Source organism: Gekko japonicus, unplaced genomic scaffold (assembly GCF_001447785.1).
Source record: "Gekko japonicus isolate JY-2015 unplaced genomic scaffold, Gekko_japonicus_V1.1 scaffold1445, whole genome shotgun sequence".
NCBI classification, from domain to species: Eukaryota; Metazoa; Chordata; class Lepidosauria; order Squamata; family Gekkonidae; genus Gekko; species Gekko japonicus.
In genome coordinates this window covers 240,177-254,628 of record NW_015172599.1, presented here as the reverse complement: position 1 = coordinate 254,628, position 14,452 = coordinate 240,177, and the positions used below count along the sequence as shown (strand labels likewise).

General features: G+C 49.1%; 1 protein-coding gene across 1 annotated transcript in view; it reads right to left on the bottom strand.

Moving 5' to 3' along the window:
* Positions 1-11,966, bottom strand: part of LOC107119128 (serine protease 33-like) — an 18,645-nt gene extending 6,679 nt beyond the window's left edge. Inside the window, exons 1-5 of the mRNA XM_015421572.1 lie at positions 11,751-11,966; positions 9,815-9,841; positions 6,031-6,196; positions 4,813-5,090; positions 2,520-2,701 (exon numbers count right to left, since the gene is read on the bottom strand). Of these exons, the coding sequence (XP_015277058.1) occupies positions 2,520-2,701; positions 4,813-5,090; positions 6,031-6,196; positions 9,815-9,841; positions 11,751-11,802 (705 nt within the window). The 5' untranslated portion in view covers positions 11,803-11,966. The remainder of the gene's footprint in view (positions 1-2,519; positions 2,702-4,812; positions 5,091-6,030; positions 6,197-9,814; positions 9,842-11,750) is intronic.
* Positions 11,967-14,452: the final 2,486 nt, after the last annotated feature.

Below are 14,452 nucleotides of genomic sequence, written 5' to 3'. Positions count from 1 at the left end.
ACTTGGAACTACAGCGCATCTCCAGACTACAGAGATCAGTTCCCCTGGAGGAAATGGATGCTTTGGAGGCTGGACTCTGTGGCCTTGTACCCCACTGAGGGCCCTCTCCTCCCCAGGCTCCACCCCCAAATCTCCAGGAGTTTCCCAACCTGGATCTGGCAACCCTGCCTGAAAGATTTCTGGGCACTAGCCACCGTGCAAGCCTCCACTTGGTCATGTGCTCCTCTCCCAGCTTTCCAGACCTTGAAGGGGTGGTCCCTCCTTCTTTTGGTACATGACTGCCACCACCTGGCCTTTGCAGGAATTACCCTCTGAGATGACCAAGGCTCCCAGCTCCCATTTCCCGCATGCCATTCTAAAGCCCCACCTCATGCCTACATCTCCCGCTATTCAAGCATCTGGTTAGCACAAGGACAGCACACTGCACTTGCGCATCACTGGAGATTAGCAACTTGCCAACTGACGGCACTCCCTTCTCCCAGTGCCCATATGTGTTCAAAGGGTGGACGTCAATGCCGTATAGAGAACAACTGCCAGCATTAAAAATGACAAAACATTCATTAAAAACAACATTTCTATAAGCATACTCTCAGCACAGAAAAAGCTAGCACTAGGGATCCCAAAAGAAAGGTGGAAACACACAGTTTCTCTGTCCCTCACTCTGTACATGCCCTTGCAATTAATTAATTAATTATTGTATGGCATTGTGTGTGGCATAGCCGGGAGAGCTGAGGATTGTCTGGCAGCCTGAAGTTCTAACTCTTTTAAAGGTGAGCAAAGAGCTGCAACTGACCCAAGGTCACCCAGCCGGCTTCACATGTAGGAGTGCGGAACTGAACCCGGTTCTCCAGATTAGGGTCTGCCGCTCTTAACCACTATACCACGCTGGCTCTCTCGTGCCCTGGCAGCTCTCATTCTAAGGCAGGCTCTTTAACTGAGAATTTGTAAGGTTCTAATGGCTCAAGTGGTTAAGACGCTGAACTGCAGGCTGTGGAAGGTCAGTAGTTCAGCAGTTCGAGACCCGAGTGTGCCACATGACAGAGTGAGCTCCCGTCTCTGGTTCCAGCTCCTGCCAGCCTAGCAGTTCGAAAGCAAGAAATTGCAAGTAGATAAACAGGTACCACTTCAGTGGGAAGGTAACAGCGTTCCGTGTGCCTTGGTGTTTAGTCATGCCGGCCACATGACCACGGAAACATCTTCGGACAGCGCTGGCTCTTCGGCTTTGAAACAGAGATGAGCACCGCAACCCTAGAGTCGGACTCGACTGGCTTTCGAGCAAGGGAACCTTTACCTTTACTTTAAAAGCTTCCTATTACCTCAGAGTGTTTGTTCAGGACTGCAGCCCTCCATATAGCAATGGCGGCCTTCAGAAGGAGCCCAGATGTTGTGAGAACTCCTTCCTCCTTGATCAAATCAGCCCCTCCATGCCAGTGGTTTTTATTATCTCTGTTTGCCATCCCCCCTGTCAATCAAAGAAGCCTTTCCTGAAATCTCCAGAAAGAGACCTTCTAGCATCTTAATCTTCCCAAATCTGTCCTCCTTGCTTAGGTGTCACTTTCTAGCTGGAGGTAGGAGTTAACCACTTCACTGTCTCTGGACAGGCAGGCTATTAGCATTTCTAAACGCTGCTGGGTGAGGCTTGAGTTCCCGTCCCCTGCCTGTTCTCTGCTAAGAGGCAGGGGGAAATGTTAAAACTAAGTCTAAGGGTCAAGGTTATGGACAGTCCAATTAAAACATATTTCTCCACACAGGCATGTAATGGCTCTTCAACATTTTATTAATCCCTTTATAGCCCACATATCAGGCTTTGTAGGCAGTGTTCCCTCTAAGCAGAGTTAGTGTGAGCTAGCTCACAGTTTTTTAGCCTCCGGCTCACACATTTTTGTCTTCATTCAGAAAGGATGGCTCCAGAGCAAACTAATGTATGCAGCAGCCAAATTGCTCGCTCACAACTTTAATGCCAGTAGCTCACAAAATCTTTGCTCACAAGACTCCACAGCTTAGAGGGAGCATTGCTTGTAGATAAACAAAGACTATCAGTAATGCAATTTGAGGTATAAACCCTTCCTCTTCTCTTAGTCACTGCCATTAGCTTTAAACCACTGTTCCGAGCTTTGAACATCGCATTCAAAAATCATCCTCTTTTCCATTAAAACTAGAACCTTCCATGCTCCCAGAAGCGGCCATTTCCCCTCCTTATTTACAGGAAGCACCTTTTTTCATTAAATCCCCATTTCTGATGCTAAGGTCACAGCTAGCTGTATTTAATGACCAACATCCAAAGAAACAAGACCCCCTTGTCACAAAAAAAGTAGGCTGTTTGCTCTCTGCTCTGTCTGGCGATCCAAGAGATGAACAGAGGTGATTGGCCATTGCCTGCCTCTGCAAAGCCTCACTCAACTTTCTCAGTGGTTTCCTGTCCAAGTGCTAACCAGACCAGTGCTGACCTTGCTTAGCTTCCGAGATCTGACAAGGTCAGGCTAGCCTGTGCCATCCAGATCGGGGCCCAGGGATCTTACCTGGCAAGAATCCTTCTTTCCTTCTGGGTACCCGGCACAGATCATGTCTTTGTGGATCAACTTGTAGCCCTCCGGCACATCCTCTGTGTCGGAGAAAGTGTTGTTGTGGTACATACGGTCACACTCCTCGACGCCTAGGATTGGCACCTCCAGCTCCTGCAGGGTCCGAGTGACAAAGGGGGCTGGGGAAGGGGAGGAAAACTGAGACTGGGCTCAAATTGGAGAGGCAGGCTCAGTACTTCTTCTCATGCTCACTCCCTGTGGGACTTTGGTAGAGCAAACCTAAGCACAAAGGTACCCTTCTGGCTCCACTGAAGTCAATGGTCTTACAAGGATGTGTGTGACTCTGCTTAGGACTGCATTGTAGACATAAGAAAAAGGTATACCTTCTCAAGGTAAGGCGCTAAAGACTAACCTGTTAAATAAAAACTAGGAATTCAGAGAACCTGCTACACCTGTTGCTGCAACAGTAATAATTAATAATTATAACCAGGCCTCTTTTTGTAGAAAAAGCCCAGCAGGAACTCATTAGCATAATAGGCCACACCCAACAGCAGAAACTCATTAGCATATTGGGCCACACCCCTGACAGCACAGCTCATTGGTACATTAGGCCGCACCCCCATGTTACCAGAAGTGTGGTCATCCAGCCACACCCACCTTTTGCTTGTTATTCTGTTTACCTTGTTTGTTGTCAAAACCCAGGGCCTTTTTTTGTAGCAGGAACTCCTTTGCATGTTAGGCCACACACCCCTAATGTAGCCAATCCTAATGAGTTCCTGCTGTTGGGTGTGGCCTATTATGCTAATGAGTTCCTGCTGGGCGTGGCCAACTTGGGAGCCAGCCGGAACTCCGTTCCTGTGCGTTCCTGCCCAAAAATAGCCCTGATTATAATAATGATTGTATGGCATTGTGTGGAGAATAGCCAGGAGAGCCTAAGATTGTATGGGAGGTAGAAGTTCTGGTTCTTTTAGCATTATGCACCACTAGGTGGCAAGCTAGACTTGGTTTTTTTTAAGGCAAGAGCCGTTTCAGAGGTGGTTTGGGGTAGAGAATGGGGAGGTCTGGCTTTGGGGAGAGGAGGGACCTCAGCAGGGTATAATGCCATAGAGTCTACCTCTAAGCATCAAATTTCTCCAGCGAAACTTGCAGTCTGGAGATCATTTGTAATTCCGGGAGATCACCAGGCACCTCTTAAAGGCTAAATACACAAGCACACCACTGTGTAAAAAGGCTTTGCCAAACGTCAAACCTTATTGCACCATTCAATGAATTTTAAAAAGACTTGTTTATTACTTCTTGAAAATGGCGGCTAAGCAGCTAATCAGAGCAGCCGCAGTTATACATCTATCCTTGAAGTCCAACTCTTGTAAATTTTAAAGCACATATCACACCATTAACGTTCCACAATCGGACAGCAGTCCTTCAAAGTTTAATTAGTGGCCTTCGTATTCACTTGCCAGTAATTAAACTTTGAAGGACTGCTGTCCGACCATTGAACATTGAGGTTTTGTGCCAACCTTGTGAAGTTTTTGTCCTGCTCTCTGAAGAAGGATTTTGGCTTGCGATAAAGGCTACAGCCAAACCGAGGGACTTTGGGTGCGTTTTCCTGTTGCCAAGTTTGCCGGGTCTCTAGCTGCAGAGTTGCACAGCAGAGCCAAGATCGTCGGACTTCAAGGCTAGATGTATAATTGCTACCGAGCTGATTAGCTGCTTTTTCTATAAAGTTTTCATATTATAGGGTTGGTTGATGGTTGTTTGCAACATTGTATGTACATTTCCTGAGCTGATTAGCCACCATTTTCAAGAAGTAACAAACAAGTCTTTTTAATATAACACACATTGGTCGAATGGTGCAGTAAGATTTATTTTGATGTTTGGCAAAGCCTTTTTACACAAGGGTGTTGTTATGTATTGGGACTGAAACATTCCAGGACCACTCTACCAGAGACTGGCTGAGCTTGAAGCCCAAGAACAATATCCCACCAGGACTCTGGAAGTAACCAATCAAGAAGTAATGTTATGTAAACAGACTATAATTGGGAGTGGGGTGCGTTTGGGTGTGGCAATTGCATGCTATTTCGTCTTGTACTTGCTGAAATCACTAATAAAGTAGAGCTGATCACTAGTAGTGGGGTCTGCTCATCCATGGAACCCAGTATTTAGCAGGTGTGTTTGTGTATTTAGCTCTCACACTGTTTCCTGTCTATTCCATTTTGTACACCTCCTAAAGGCTGGTAGCCCTAACCCACTCCCATACAAACATACAAGGCCCAGCCAAGTTCATTCTTACCTTCTGGGTAGAGGTTGCCCCAGCCAGTGACCCAGCATGACATTCCAACGGGGAAGGGGTCCGGATCCAAAGTACTGGGCAGGCAGATGGGCAAGATGGTCCGGGAGACGCGGATGGGCTCTTCCAGCTGCAAGAGCGCGATGTCAGCACTCAGCCCGTCTCCGGCGTAATAGGGATGCACGATGATTTTGACGACAGCGGATGAGACCATGCTGGGCAAAGGCTTAGGAAGCTCATATTCTCCCAGGTGCACTCGGTACTCTTCTGGGATCAGTGGTCTGGAGGGGGGTGGGATCCAAAGAAAAGTTAGTGCCTTCTGCTGAGTCCAAACCTCTATTCCGTCTCAGAGTTCGTTAGGAGGGCTTTGGGGCAATCTCTCCGCTGACTGCAGTGGCCATTCTAATCCCCGTCGCCACAAAGGCAATAGTATTACAATCCCCGTCGCCACAAAGGCAATAGTATTATAAGACCTTACGATCACCCAGGCTAGCCCGATCTTGTCAGATCTAGGAAGTTAAGCAGGGTCAGTCCTAATGAGTTCTTGGATGGGAGACCACCAAAAAAACCAGGGTTGCTATGTAGACGCAGGAAATGGCCTACCTCTGTATTGGAGTGAGCCAAGATTTAAATTGGGGGGTGCCTGGGTCATGCCATATGTTCTGGCTTTAGGGCTGCCAGCCTCCAGGTGGAGCCTGGAGATCTCCTGGAATTACAACTAATCTCCAGACGTCTGAGAACGGTTCCCCTGGAGAAAATGGCTGCATTGATGGGTGGGCTCCATTCTCAGATCTCCAGGAATTTTCCAGTCCAAAGTTGGCAACCCTATCTGCCTTACCACACTACACCAGAGACCAAATAAACACCAAAAAGCGGGGAAATGCTAATTCATTAGCCAGCACTGTAGTGTAAAATCTGCGTCCTGATGCTTAGTTGCTCATATCTTTATAGAAAATTGATTGTTCAATACATTTCATACACATTTTCTTAGCACTCAAGATAAATAGACTGGACCCATGAGCCACTCCTTGCCCGGATGCCCACATTTCAGGTTCGCTAATTATTTTTATCACAACTCACAGATTATGCCATTCTGGCATTAACCACCATAGAACTGGTCCACTGCTGAATTTATACTGATCCTCCCCCACACCACTGCCATCCCTCTGTCTCCCTCTAGTGGTGCATGGGAGGGAGTGTCCCTGCAGCCTCTTTTCTCACCCTTCAAAGCAATGCGCTGCCGTCACCACCCACTGGGATGAGATGAGGCTTCCCCCACAAATGTGCAGCCGGTTGTTCCGTATGCTGACTTGCCAGGGCCATTCCCCTTCATCAGCCTTCTCTCCCCCAACGATCCGAGTGGAAGAGACTTTGGGCCGGCCACAGACTGTCAGGAGATAAGAGAGATGTAGGATTGTGGGAGAGGGTAGAGTTAAGAAGAAGAAGAAGAAGAGATTGGATTTATACCCTGCCCTTCACTGGGAGTCTCAGAGCGGCTTACAAACTCCTTTCCCTTCCCCTCCCCACGACAGACACCCTGTGAGGTGGGTGGGGCTGAGAGAACTCTGACACAAACTGCTCTTTTTCAAGGACAGCTGTGCCAGAGCTTGTGACTGACCCAAGGTCACATCAGCAGGTGCAAGTGGAGGAGTGGGGAATCAAACCCGGTTCTCCCAGATTAGAGTCCGCACACTTAACCAATACACCAAACTGGCTCTCTTAAGGGGAGCATTCTTCCATAGCAAATGCAAGGGAAGCCACAGAGTTACTGAGGCCGAATATTTTTATCTTCAGTGAGCAAAAGCATCTCTTCTCTCAGAGGATGTGCACAAAAAAAAAAACCTAAAGAAGAAAAAAGCAAAGGGATTTTGAGAAGTCTCTGTAGGACTGCAAAAGTTAGGAGCCCAGGTAAGAGGGAAGAAAGCACAAGACATGGACAGAAAGAAAGAAAAAAATGGTTGAACGAACCAGAGAAATGGCCAGGGGCTGAACTAAGCATAGAACAATCTGTGCATTTCTTGCTCCAGGGCAAATATTGGGGGATGGGGGGCAATGTTCCCTCTAAGCTGAGGAGACTTGTGAGCAAAAATTCTACTTCGTGAGCTACTAGAATTAAAGTTGTGAGCAAGCAATTTGGCTAGTGCATACATTAGTCTGCTCTGGAGCCATCCTTCCTGAGCTGAGACAAAACTGTGTGAGCCAGAGGCTAAAAAACTGTGAGCTAGCTCACACTAACTCAGCTTAGAGGGAACATTGATGGGGGGTTAAAATCAGGACAGTGACAAACAGAGAGAAAGAGTTAACAACCCCTTTCCTACACCTTGATCCAGTATTGATTTTCCTCTGATGGCAACTATTATAGATTTTTAAACAAAAAAAAGTACATCAAATCATGGATCTTCTACTGCTTGGCAGGTGGGTGGGCAGGGAGGAAGGAAGGAAGGAAGGAAGGAAGGAAGGAAGGAAGGAAGGAAGGAAGGAAGGAAGGAAGGAAGGAAGGAAGGAAGGAAGATTCAGTTTCAAAATTTAGTTAGAATAACTTGACTGGATACCCACAATTTGGATTTTGACATTTTCATGTAAGCTATATTTTCTTAAACATTAGTTTCTGGTATCAGTTCCATGAGGTTCACCAGAGCAGATAGTAGACAAACAGAAGTAGAAACAAAGAAATGGATGGATGGTCAGATGGATGACATTAAGGAGAGAGAAACACGAGGAAATGAATCAATGCGTAATAAACAAAGCCAACGGGATGTGTTGATGAGGAAAAAATGTGACCAAGGTATGTGTATAGCGATGAACAACATGAATGGAAGCTGTACCCGCATGGAAAATCTATGCCCCAGACAGGCTTTCTCTTCCCATAAACAGAACATCAACATAATGTCTGCAGGGGTCTTCTGTGTGCAGCTGACAGAGAACCATCTTGCAATAGCAGCCTCTCTGTATCAAGCAGGAATCTCAAAGGCGCACATAGCCAGATGGTTCCAGCCAGGTGCTGCTCCAGAGTTTCTGCCTGGGCTTGCTCCAGAGGCGAAGCCTCTTCCAGGAATTCTGTAAGGCAGTTTTGGTTTTGGCCCAGTCTTTCATGTTTCCCATTTTCCTGCCAATCCCAGCTGATTTCCTGAGTCTAAAGGGCAGGGCAGATCATGAACGGGAGCAATTAAGCAATTAAAAATAATATACGGTTGTGATGGAACGCGCTGTGGATGTGGGTAGATGGGCGTGGTCGCCACGCGCTAATGGTGAGGGATGCGCATGCTAAAGAAAGAAGGGAGTGCAGAGGAACAGACAGGCAAATGAGAGGTTTGCAGGGAGAATGATTGGCACAGGTGGATAGTAAAAGAGCTTACAGGGAGGGATACGTGGAGTGCTCCAGCCCAGAAGTATTTTGGAGCATGCTCATTCTGTGCCTCCCAGGCCATAAACACTATCCACAAACGTCTCTGCCTGAACCTCCACCTCTTGTGGTAGGTCTTGAAGCAGGAAATATGGTCAGCACATGCAGGAGAATCAGTTTTATGTACATGTGGGGGGGAAACCCTCACAACACATGGAGTCTCCCCCCCCCCGATCTCTGTACTTCCTTCCCCCGTTTCTGTCTTTGCACTAAAACGTGAGCTGCATGTTTGATAGCCAGTGTGGTGTAGGCTTGCCAAGTCCCCCGGGGGGCGGGGAAACCCCCGCCCCAGAGGCCTGTTCCCCGCCGCCGGTGGATCGGGCCCCGGGGGGAGCCCCACCCCGACGTGTGCGTCACCCGGAAGTGACGTGACAACACCGGGCACGCTGGGGGCGGGGCCACGGTCATCCGAGGGAAAACTCTATGGTTTTCCCTCTGATGGTCGTGGCCCCACCCCCAGCATGCCCGGCGTCGTCACGTCACTTCCGGGTGATGTGCGTGCGGCGTGCGCGCGTACTCCAGCCGCCAGCCGGGAGTCCCCCGCTGCGGCACGACACCGGACTTGGCAACCCTAGTGTGGTGTAGTGGCCAGAGTTTCAGACTCAGATCTGGAAGACCCAGGTTCAAATCCCAGGAGGGGAGAGTGATGCTGGAAGCTGCCTTGGGTCCCCACTGGGGAGGAAAGCAGGATATCAGTCAATCATCTATGCTCACCTTCGAACAGCTGAAGTTAGTTTGTATCAAAAGCATCTTGGTAATTTTTTTACAAAATTTAGAGAAGGAAAGAGAGAGTAAGAGCTGGACAAAAAGACAGAACAGGGACTTAGACATTTAGGAATATCCCTGTGGCTACAGGGAGATGGAAGTAATTTTTTTACATACTATAGAATCATAGAGTTGGAAGAGTCCTCCAGGGTCATCTAGTCCATCCCCCTTGCACAATGCAGGAAACTCACAAATACCTCCTCCTCCACACCCACAGAGGAGAGAGACTGGCCTGGAGAAAAATTGCTGCCTGACCCCCAAAGTGGCGATCAGCATTTCCCTGGGCGTGTAAGAAAGGGCCACAAGAACTAAGCACTGAGGCGGCTTCTCAGGATCTGCCTAAGTTCACAGGATCAGCATTGCTGTCAGATGGCCACCCCAACCCCTGCTGCAGAACTGGGGTTTCAGGAGCCATGGAATAACCCCCAGCCAACTTTTTCTGGTGGCCCCTTCAGCTAGTTTTTAGAAGGCTTCGGGGACATGATTTGGCTATTATTCATTCAAGGGAGGGAACACGTGCTGTGGATGTGGGTAGATGGGCGTGGTTGCCACGCGCTAATAGTGAGGGATGCGCATGCTAAAGAAAGAAGGGAGTGCAGAGGAACAGACAGGTAAATGAGAGGTTTGCAGGGAGAATGACTGGCACAGGTGGATAGTAAAAGAGCTTACAGGGAGGGATACGTGGAGTGCTCCAGCCCAGAAGTATTTTGGTGCATGCTCATTCTGTGTCTCCCAGGCCATAAACTCTATCCACAAACATCTCTGCCTCAAACTCCACCTCTTGTGGTATCCTGCATACAGCTTTATTAGGGTACCTTCCCGGCTATCTTTTCTCACCTCTTTGAGACGAACTGTTTTCAGCACCTGCAAGAGGAAAGAAGGAGGAGTTAGAAAAGCATATGGAAAGACTGGGGGGGGGGCATTTGGCAGATATGGATTGAGCGGTATTTGTTTCGTGATAGTCCACCAAGCACAATCTGTCAGGAGCCCACCGAAATTCCAACTCCGGCCCACGGTGGCATGCCGCGGAATCTGGGGCGGGGCCGGGCAGGCCGGGCCGGGCCACTCACAGCCACAGAGGAATGCCAAAGGGAGGTGTCTCGTCCAGCGCGACAACGGATCCGTCTCTGGGGTGTTCTAATCAGCATCTCCAGTCTCCCAAGCATGGCATTGCAGAAAGGAGAACAAAGGGGTAACTCAACCCTCCCGTGGGTTGTACAGAAGGAGGGATTGTATCGGTCCAGCTGAGAACTTGCCAGGATGCTGGCTTCACACCCTGACTCAGAGGGTTAGCCTGAAACAGGCTTGTGGATAAACAGTGCAAAGAAATAAATACAAATACGACCTGAAGTGTAGTGCACTGCGTGGACACAAACAGAGAAATCCCCCCAAAGCATCAAACTCTGCAGTGTAGTATCCCACACAAACATGCCAAATCATGTCTATGAGAGTTAGAATTGGGCTGGTATAGTCCAGCACACACAAGGACCCCAGTTCTAGTCGCTCCTCTGCCACTGACTCCCTAGATGGACTTGGGCAACCCACTCACTTCTATCTTCAGGGCCTCCCCTCTGAAATACGAGGTTACTAATAATGATCTACTTTTCAGGGCTGTTGTTGGGGATTAGAAGATCATGTGTGTGAAGCGCTTTGAACAATGAGGACCAAGCTAGATGAAATCATCTGTGATTAAAGTCTTTTATGGTATTTTTAAACAGTTAGTTAGTGGCACCAAGCAGCTGTTTTGGTTGCCGAGAGGAGGAGATGCTTTAACCCTCTCCTCCTGTGTCTTTTCCACACTTCAAAACATTCCTCCAAAGCTGCAATTAGCTCTGTGGGCACGAAAGGACAGGTTCAGGTGTTCATAAGGTTAAAACATCCTATTTCCCCAAACTTCAAAGCAGGAGTGTGGCTTGGACTCGGCCCTGGAGGTGCTATTTAAGTTATTAAGTACGATTATGATTAATATGAGCTGGCAGGGGCCCCAGGCAGTGTTCCCTCTAAGCTGAGTTAGTGTGAGCTAGCTCACAGTTTTTTAACCTCTGGCTCAGACATTTTTGTCTTAGCTCAGGAAGGATGGCTCCAGAGCAAACTAGTTTATGCAGTAGCCAAATCGCTCACTCACAACTTTAATGCCAGTAGCTCACAAAGTAGAATTTTTGCTCATGAGACTCCACGGCTTAGAAGGGAACATGGACCCCAGGTATTTACTAGATCCACGGCAGGCAGAAATCCCACCAGCAAAGTCTTTTGCGCCAGGAGAAAAACACTGCAATGTACTTGCCGAGCAGCTGGACTGTCGCCAGAGCAGGGGCCTAAGATGATGCCCAGGGGTGGAGATATCATTCAGGCATGCTGTGTGCCGGATCTCTCCCTCCTCTAACTTGCTAGATTCCCTCTTGCAACCTCCACCTTCACATGGAGCCCAGGGTCTAGATCATGAGCCTTTTTCCTTTACCAAACTAGAGCTGGTACCCAGAGATGCTGAGGGGCTCCCTGGCTTCTAGGCCCCTTGAATTGACCAAACCCCTCTCCAAGAGCCCAGCAGTCCTTGCTCCTAGAGCTACCCACTTGCAACCGACTAGACTCCACTCCCCTCTCAGAAAAGCCAGGATCTGCCAAATGGTATAGCAGTGATCCTTCGTAACAATACAGAGTACACCATCCTGTATTCTTCTCCTCCTCCTCCTCCTCCTTCTCCTTCTCCTGGGACAAGAGACCAGGGATTGTTCCCACCTCTCCAGGTGACCTCCCCAACCTCCTGGCCACTCACCTGTCAGCAGCAGGAGTAGCAACACAATCTGTGAGCGGCAGAGAATCGGCATGGTCCAGCCAGCCCTAGGTGATCCTGCTCTGATGCCCCAGAGAAGAGAGAGAGAGAGAGCGCGAGACAGAGCACTCTGCTGGGATGCTGGAGCCAAGCACCCCGTGGCAGGATTGGTGCCTGACAAAAAGGGAGCAGCCCTCTTGGCGTCACTAGGAATCCGGGAGCTGCCAAAAGCCTGAACCTGATCTGTGGGTATTGTCCTCTCCACCCCACCCCCCAAGCACCCAGTGAGGCCAGCCAAGCGGCCTCCTCCTCCTCGTCTTCGCTGGGAAGCCAGCCTTCCCTGCCCATCTCTGCCACCTTCTCTGGGCAAGGAGAAGAAGCCAGTGGCTTGAGAGCCTGAGGGAAGGAGGTGTGAACTGAGCGGCAAGATTCTCTGGGGAAGACGGATGTCGGTTGGTCGGGTGAACCAACGCGGAGGGGTCCTGTATAGTCACAGCAGGGCCATTGCTGGAGGGGGGATGGACACTGGCGCCCACTGATTCACCGCACCCAAATATTTTGTTTCTAAAAGGCTTTTCAATGTGTGATGTGACTGTTTCCATCTAAAGACTGAAAGGAATTTGGGGGAGTTTAACATTAGCAAGAAGTGCTCCTCCCCCCGCAAAAAAAAAAAAAAACAACTGGTGGTGGTTTCAAACTCCACCCAGCTGACTCCATTCGCTCCCCTCTGCCCCAGATTTTTCTTGGCATAGGGTGAGCTTTTCAAGATCGCTATCGGTCTGACTAAGCTAAAGTGATCCAGAAGAAAAGGCCCCTTTATCTGTGATGAGTCTGAGCGTGCCTGGCCGAGGGCTTAAAAGGGGGTGGGGAAAGGGGAAATTCAAGCAAGGGGTGGGCAGGTGCCTCGGTTGAGGGGCCGGATCCTCCCAGCCAAGCTGCTTGGGGGAGCCATCTTGTCCTGGCTGTTTGGGAGCGGTGCCAATCTCCAGGAGGGGCCTGGAGATCTCTAGGAATTACAACTGCTGTCCAGATTACAGAGATCAGTTCGCCTAGAGAAAATGGCCCTGCTGAGCTCCCTCCCGAAACCCGACCCTCCCCAGACTCCACCCCCGAATCTCCAGGAATTTCAATGTTCTCACCTTCTGAATGGTAGTGACTGGTCTTACCCAGAATGCTTTGCCCTTGAGCCATGGCCAACTTGAGGGAGGATAATGGCGTTACCATTCCCTCCTCGCACTGACCCAGCCACCCTCTGCTTCCACCACTGCTGGTGCCACTCACTGCCCATGCTGTCCCCCATTCTGTGGCACACTATGAATGAAGACACCCCAGAGGCCTATGTGATATTACAGGCACCTCGTGTGCATCGTTTCCTTTCGTGTGAGGCACCAGCTGTCCCTGCTAAGTCACAAGTGCATCCTTTCTGCACCATAGTGCAGTGTATGAGGTGCCACACTGGATCATGATCCCACGATCATGTGTCTTTTGTCATGTTGGTGGTGTTCCCAGGTGCCCTGAGCGAGCTCAGGGGAGATCCAAGAGAGGCTGAGAGCCTTCTAGGACTGCCATTCACAGCATAATGGAGGGGGAATCCTGGGAAAGGAGCCCAATGGAAGCCACCACCAAGGGATACTGGAAGACCCTTAACTGGATCTCCCAATGTTTAAAAGGCCACTACAGATGCAGGGGACAGAAGTTAACCTCCCCTATCCTGGAATGTCTTTGGCATGCCAGATCACCCTAAAGGTTGAACTTAGACACAACCACACCAATGTTCCCTCTAAGCTGTGGAGTCTTTTGAGCAAAAATTCTGCTTTGTGAGCTACTGGCATTAAAGTTGTGAGTGAGCAATTTGGCTGCCACACCAATTAGTTTGCTCTGGAGCTATCCTTCCTGAGCCAAGACAAAAATCTGTGACCCGGAGGCTAAAAAACTGTGAGCTAGCTCACACTAAATCAGCTTAGAGGGAACACTGAACCACACCCAAAACCAGAGACTCCTTAACAGAAAAACAGAATGCATTTAACGTGCACGGGTCCAAGAACACCAGGCTCAAGGACCATGATTTGAGTTTTCACAGTATACTTATAGAAATTTAGAAAGGAACTGTGTTACAACTTTCAACATATACTTCTTGGCAGGAAAACATATGATTGGTTCAGAACTTGGTGGTCTGACCGATCTCTGCTGTTGCTTAGGCATGTGACACTTCTTTTACTCAGGTTGCGGTCAGACGTGCCTTTAGATCCGACACAGCTGGGAATGCTGATGAATCTAAAGTGCACAATATGACAGCAACCTCTGTGAAAGGGTCCACCCCATGCTGTCCCGCCACAGAAACAGAGTTAAAAGACACGGGGAAAATCCAGTCCTAACATTTGCAGACGAGCCACAGATGGATTTTCCCTAGTCTGATCACTCAAGCATGCACAGAGCAGTCCATCCCGACTCGGTGACATTTTCCCCCACTTAGCGATAACCGCATAATCGACCCCATCTCCAGGCCAGCTGTGAAAATGAGTGGGAAAGGCAACCACGGCTCACTGTGAATCAGGGATCACAGTGCTCCATGGAAGGATCAGAGAGCTGTGACAGCGGCAACTCGAATCCCAGAAATTGAAAAGCACATGTGAAAAAAACTGCACCCTCATTTATGCGCATGGGCAAAAGCAGGCAAAAAAAAGGAAACCAGCCTGCCCACGAGG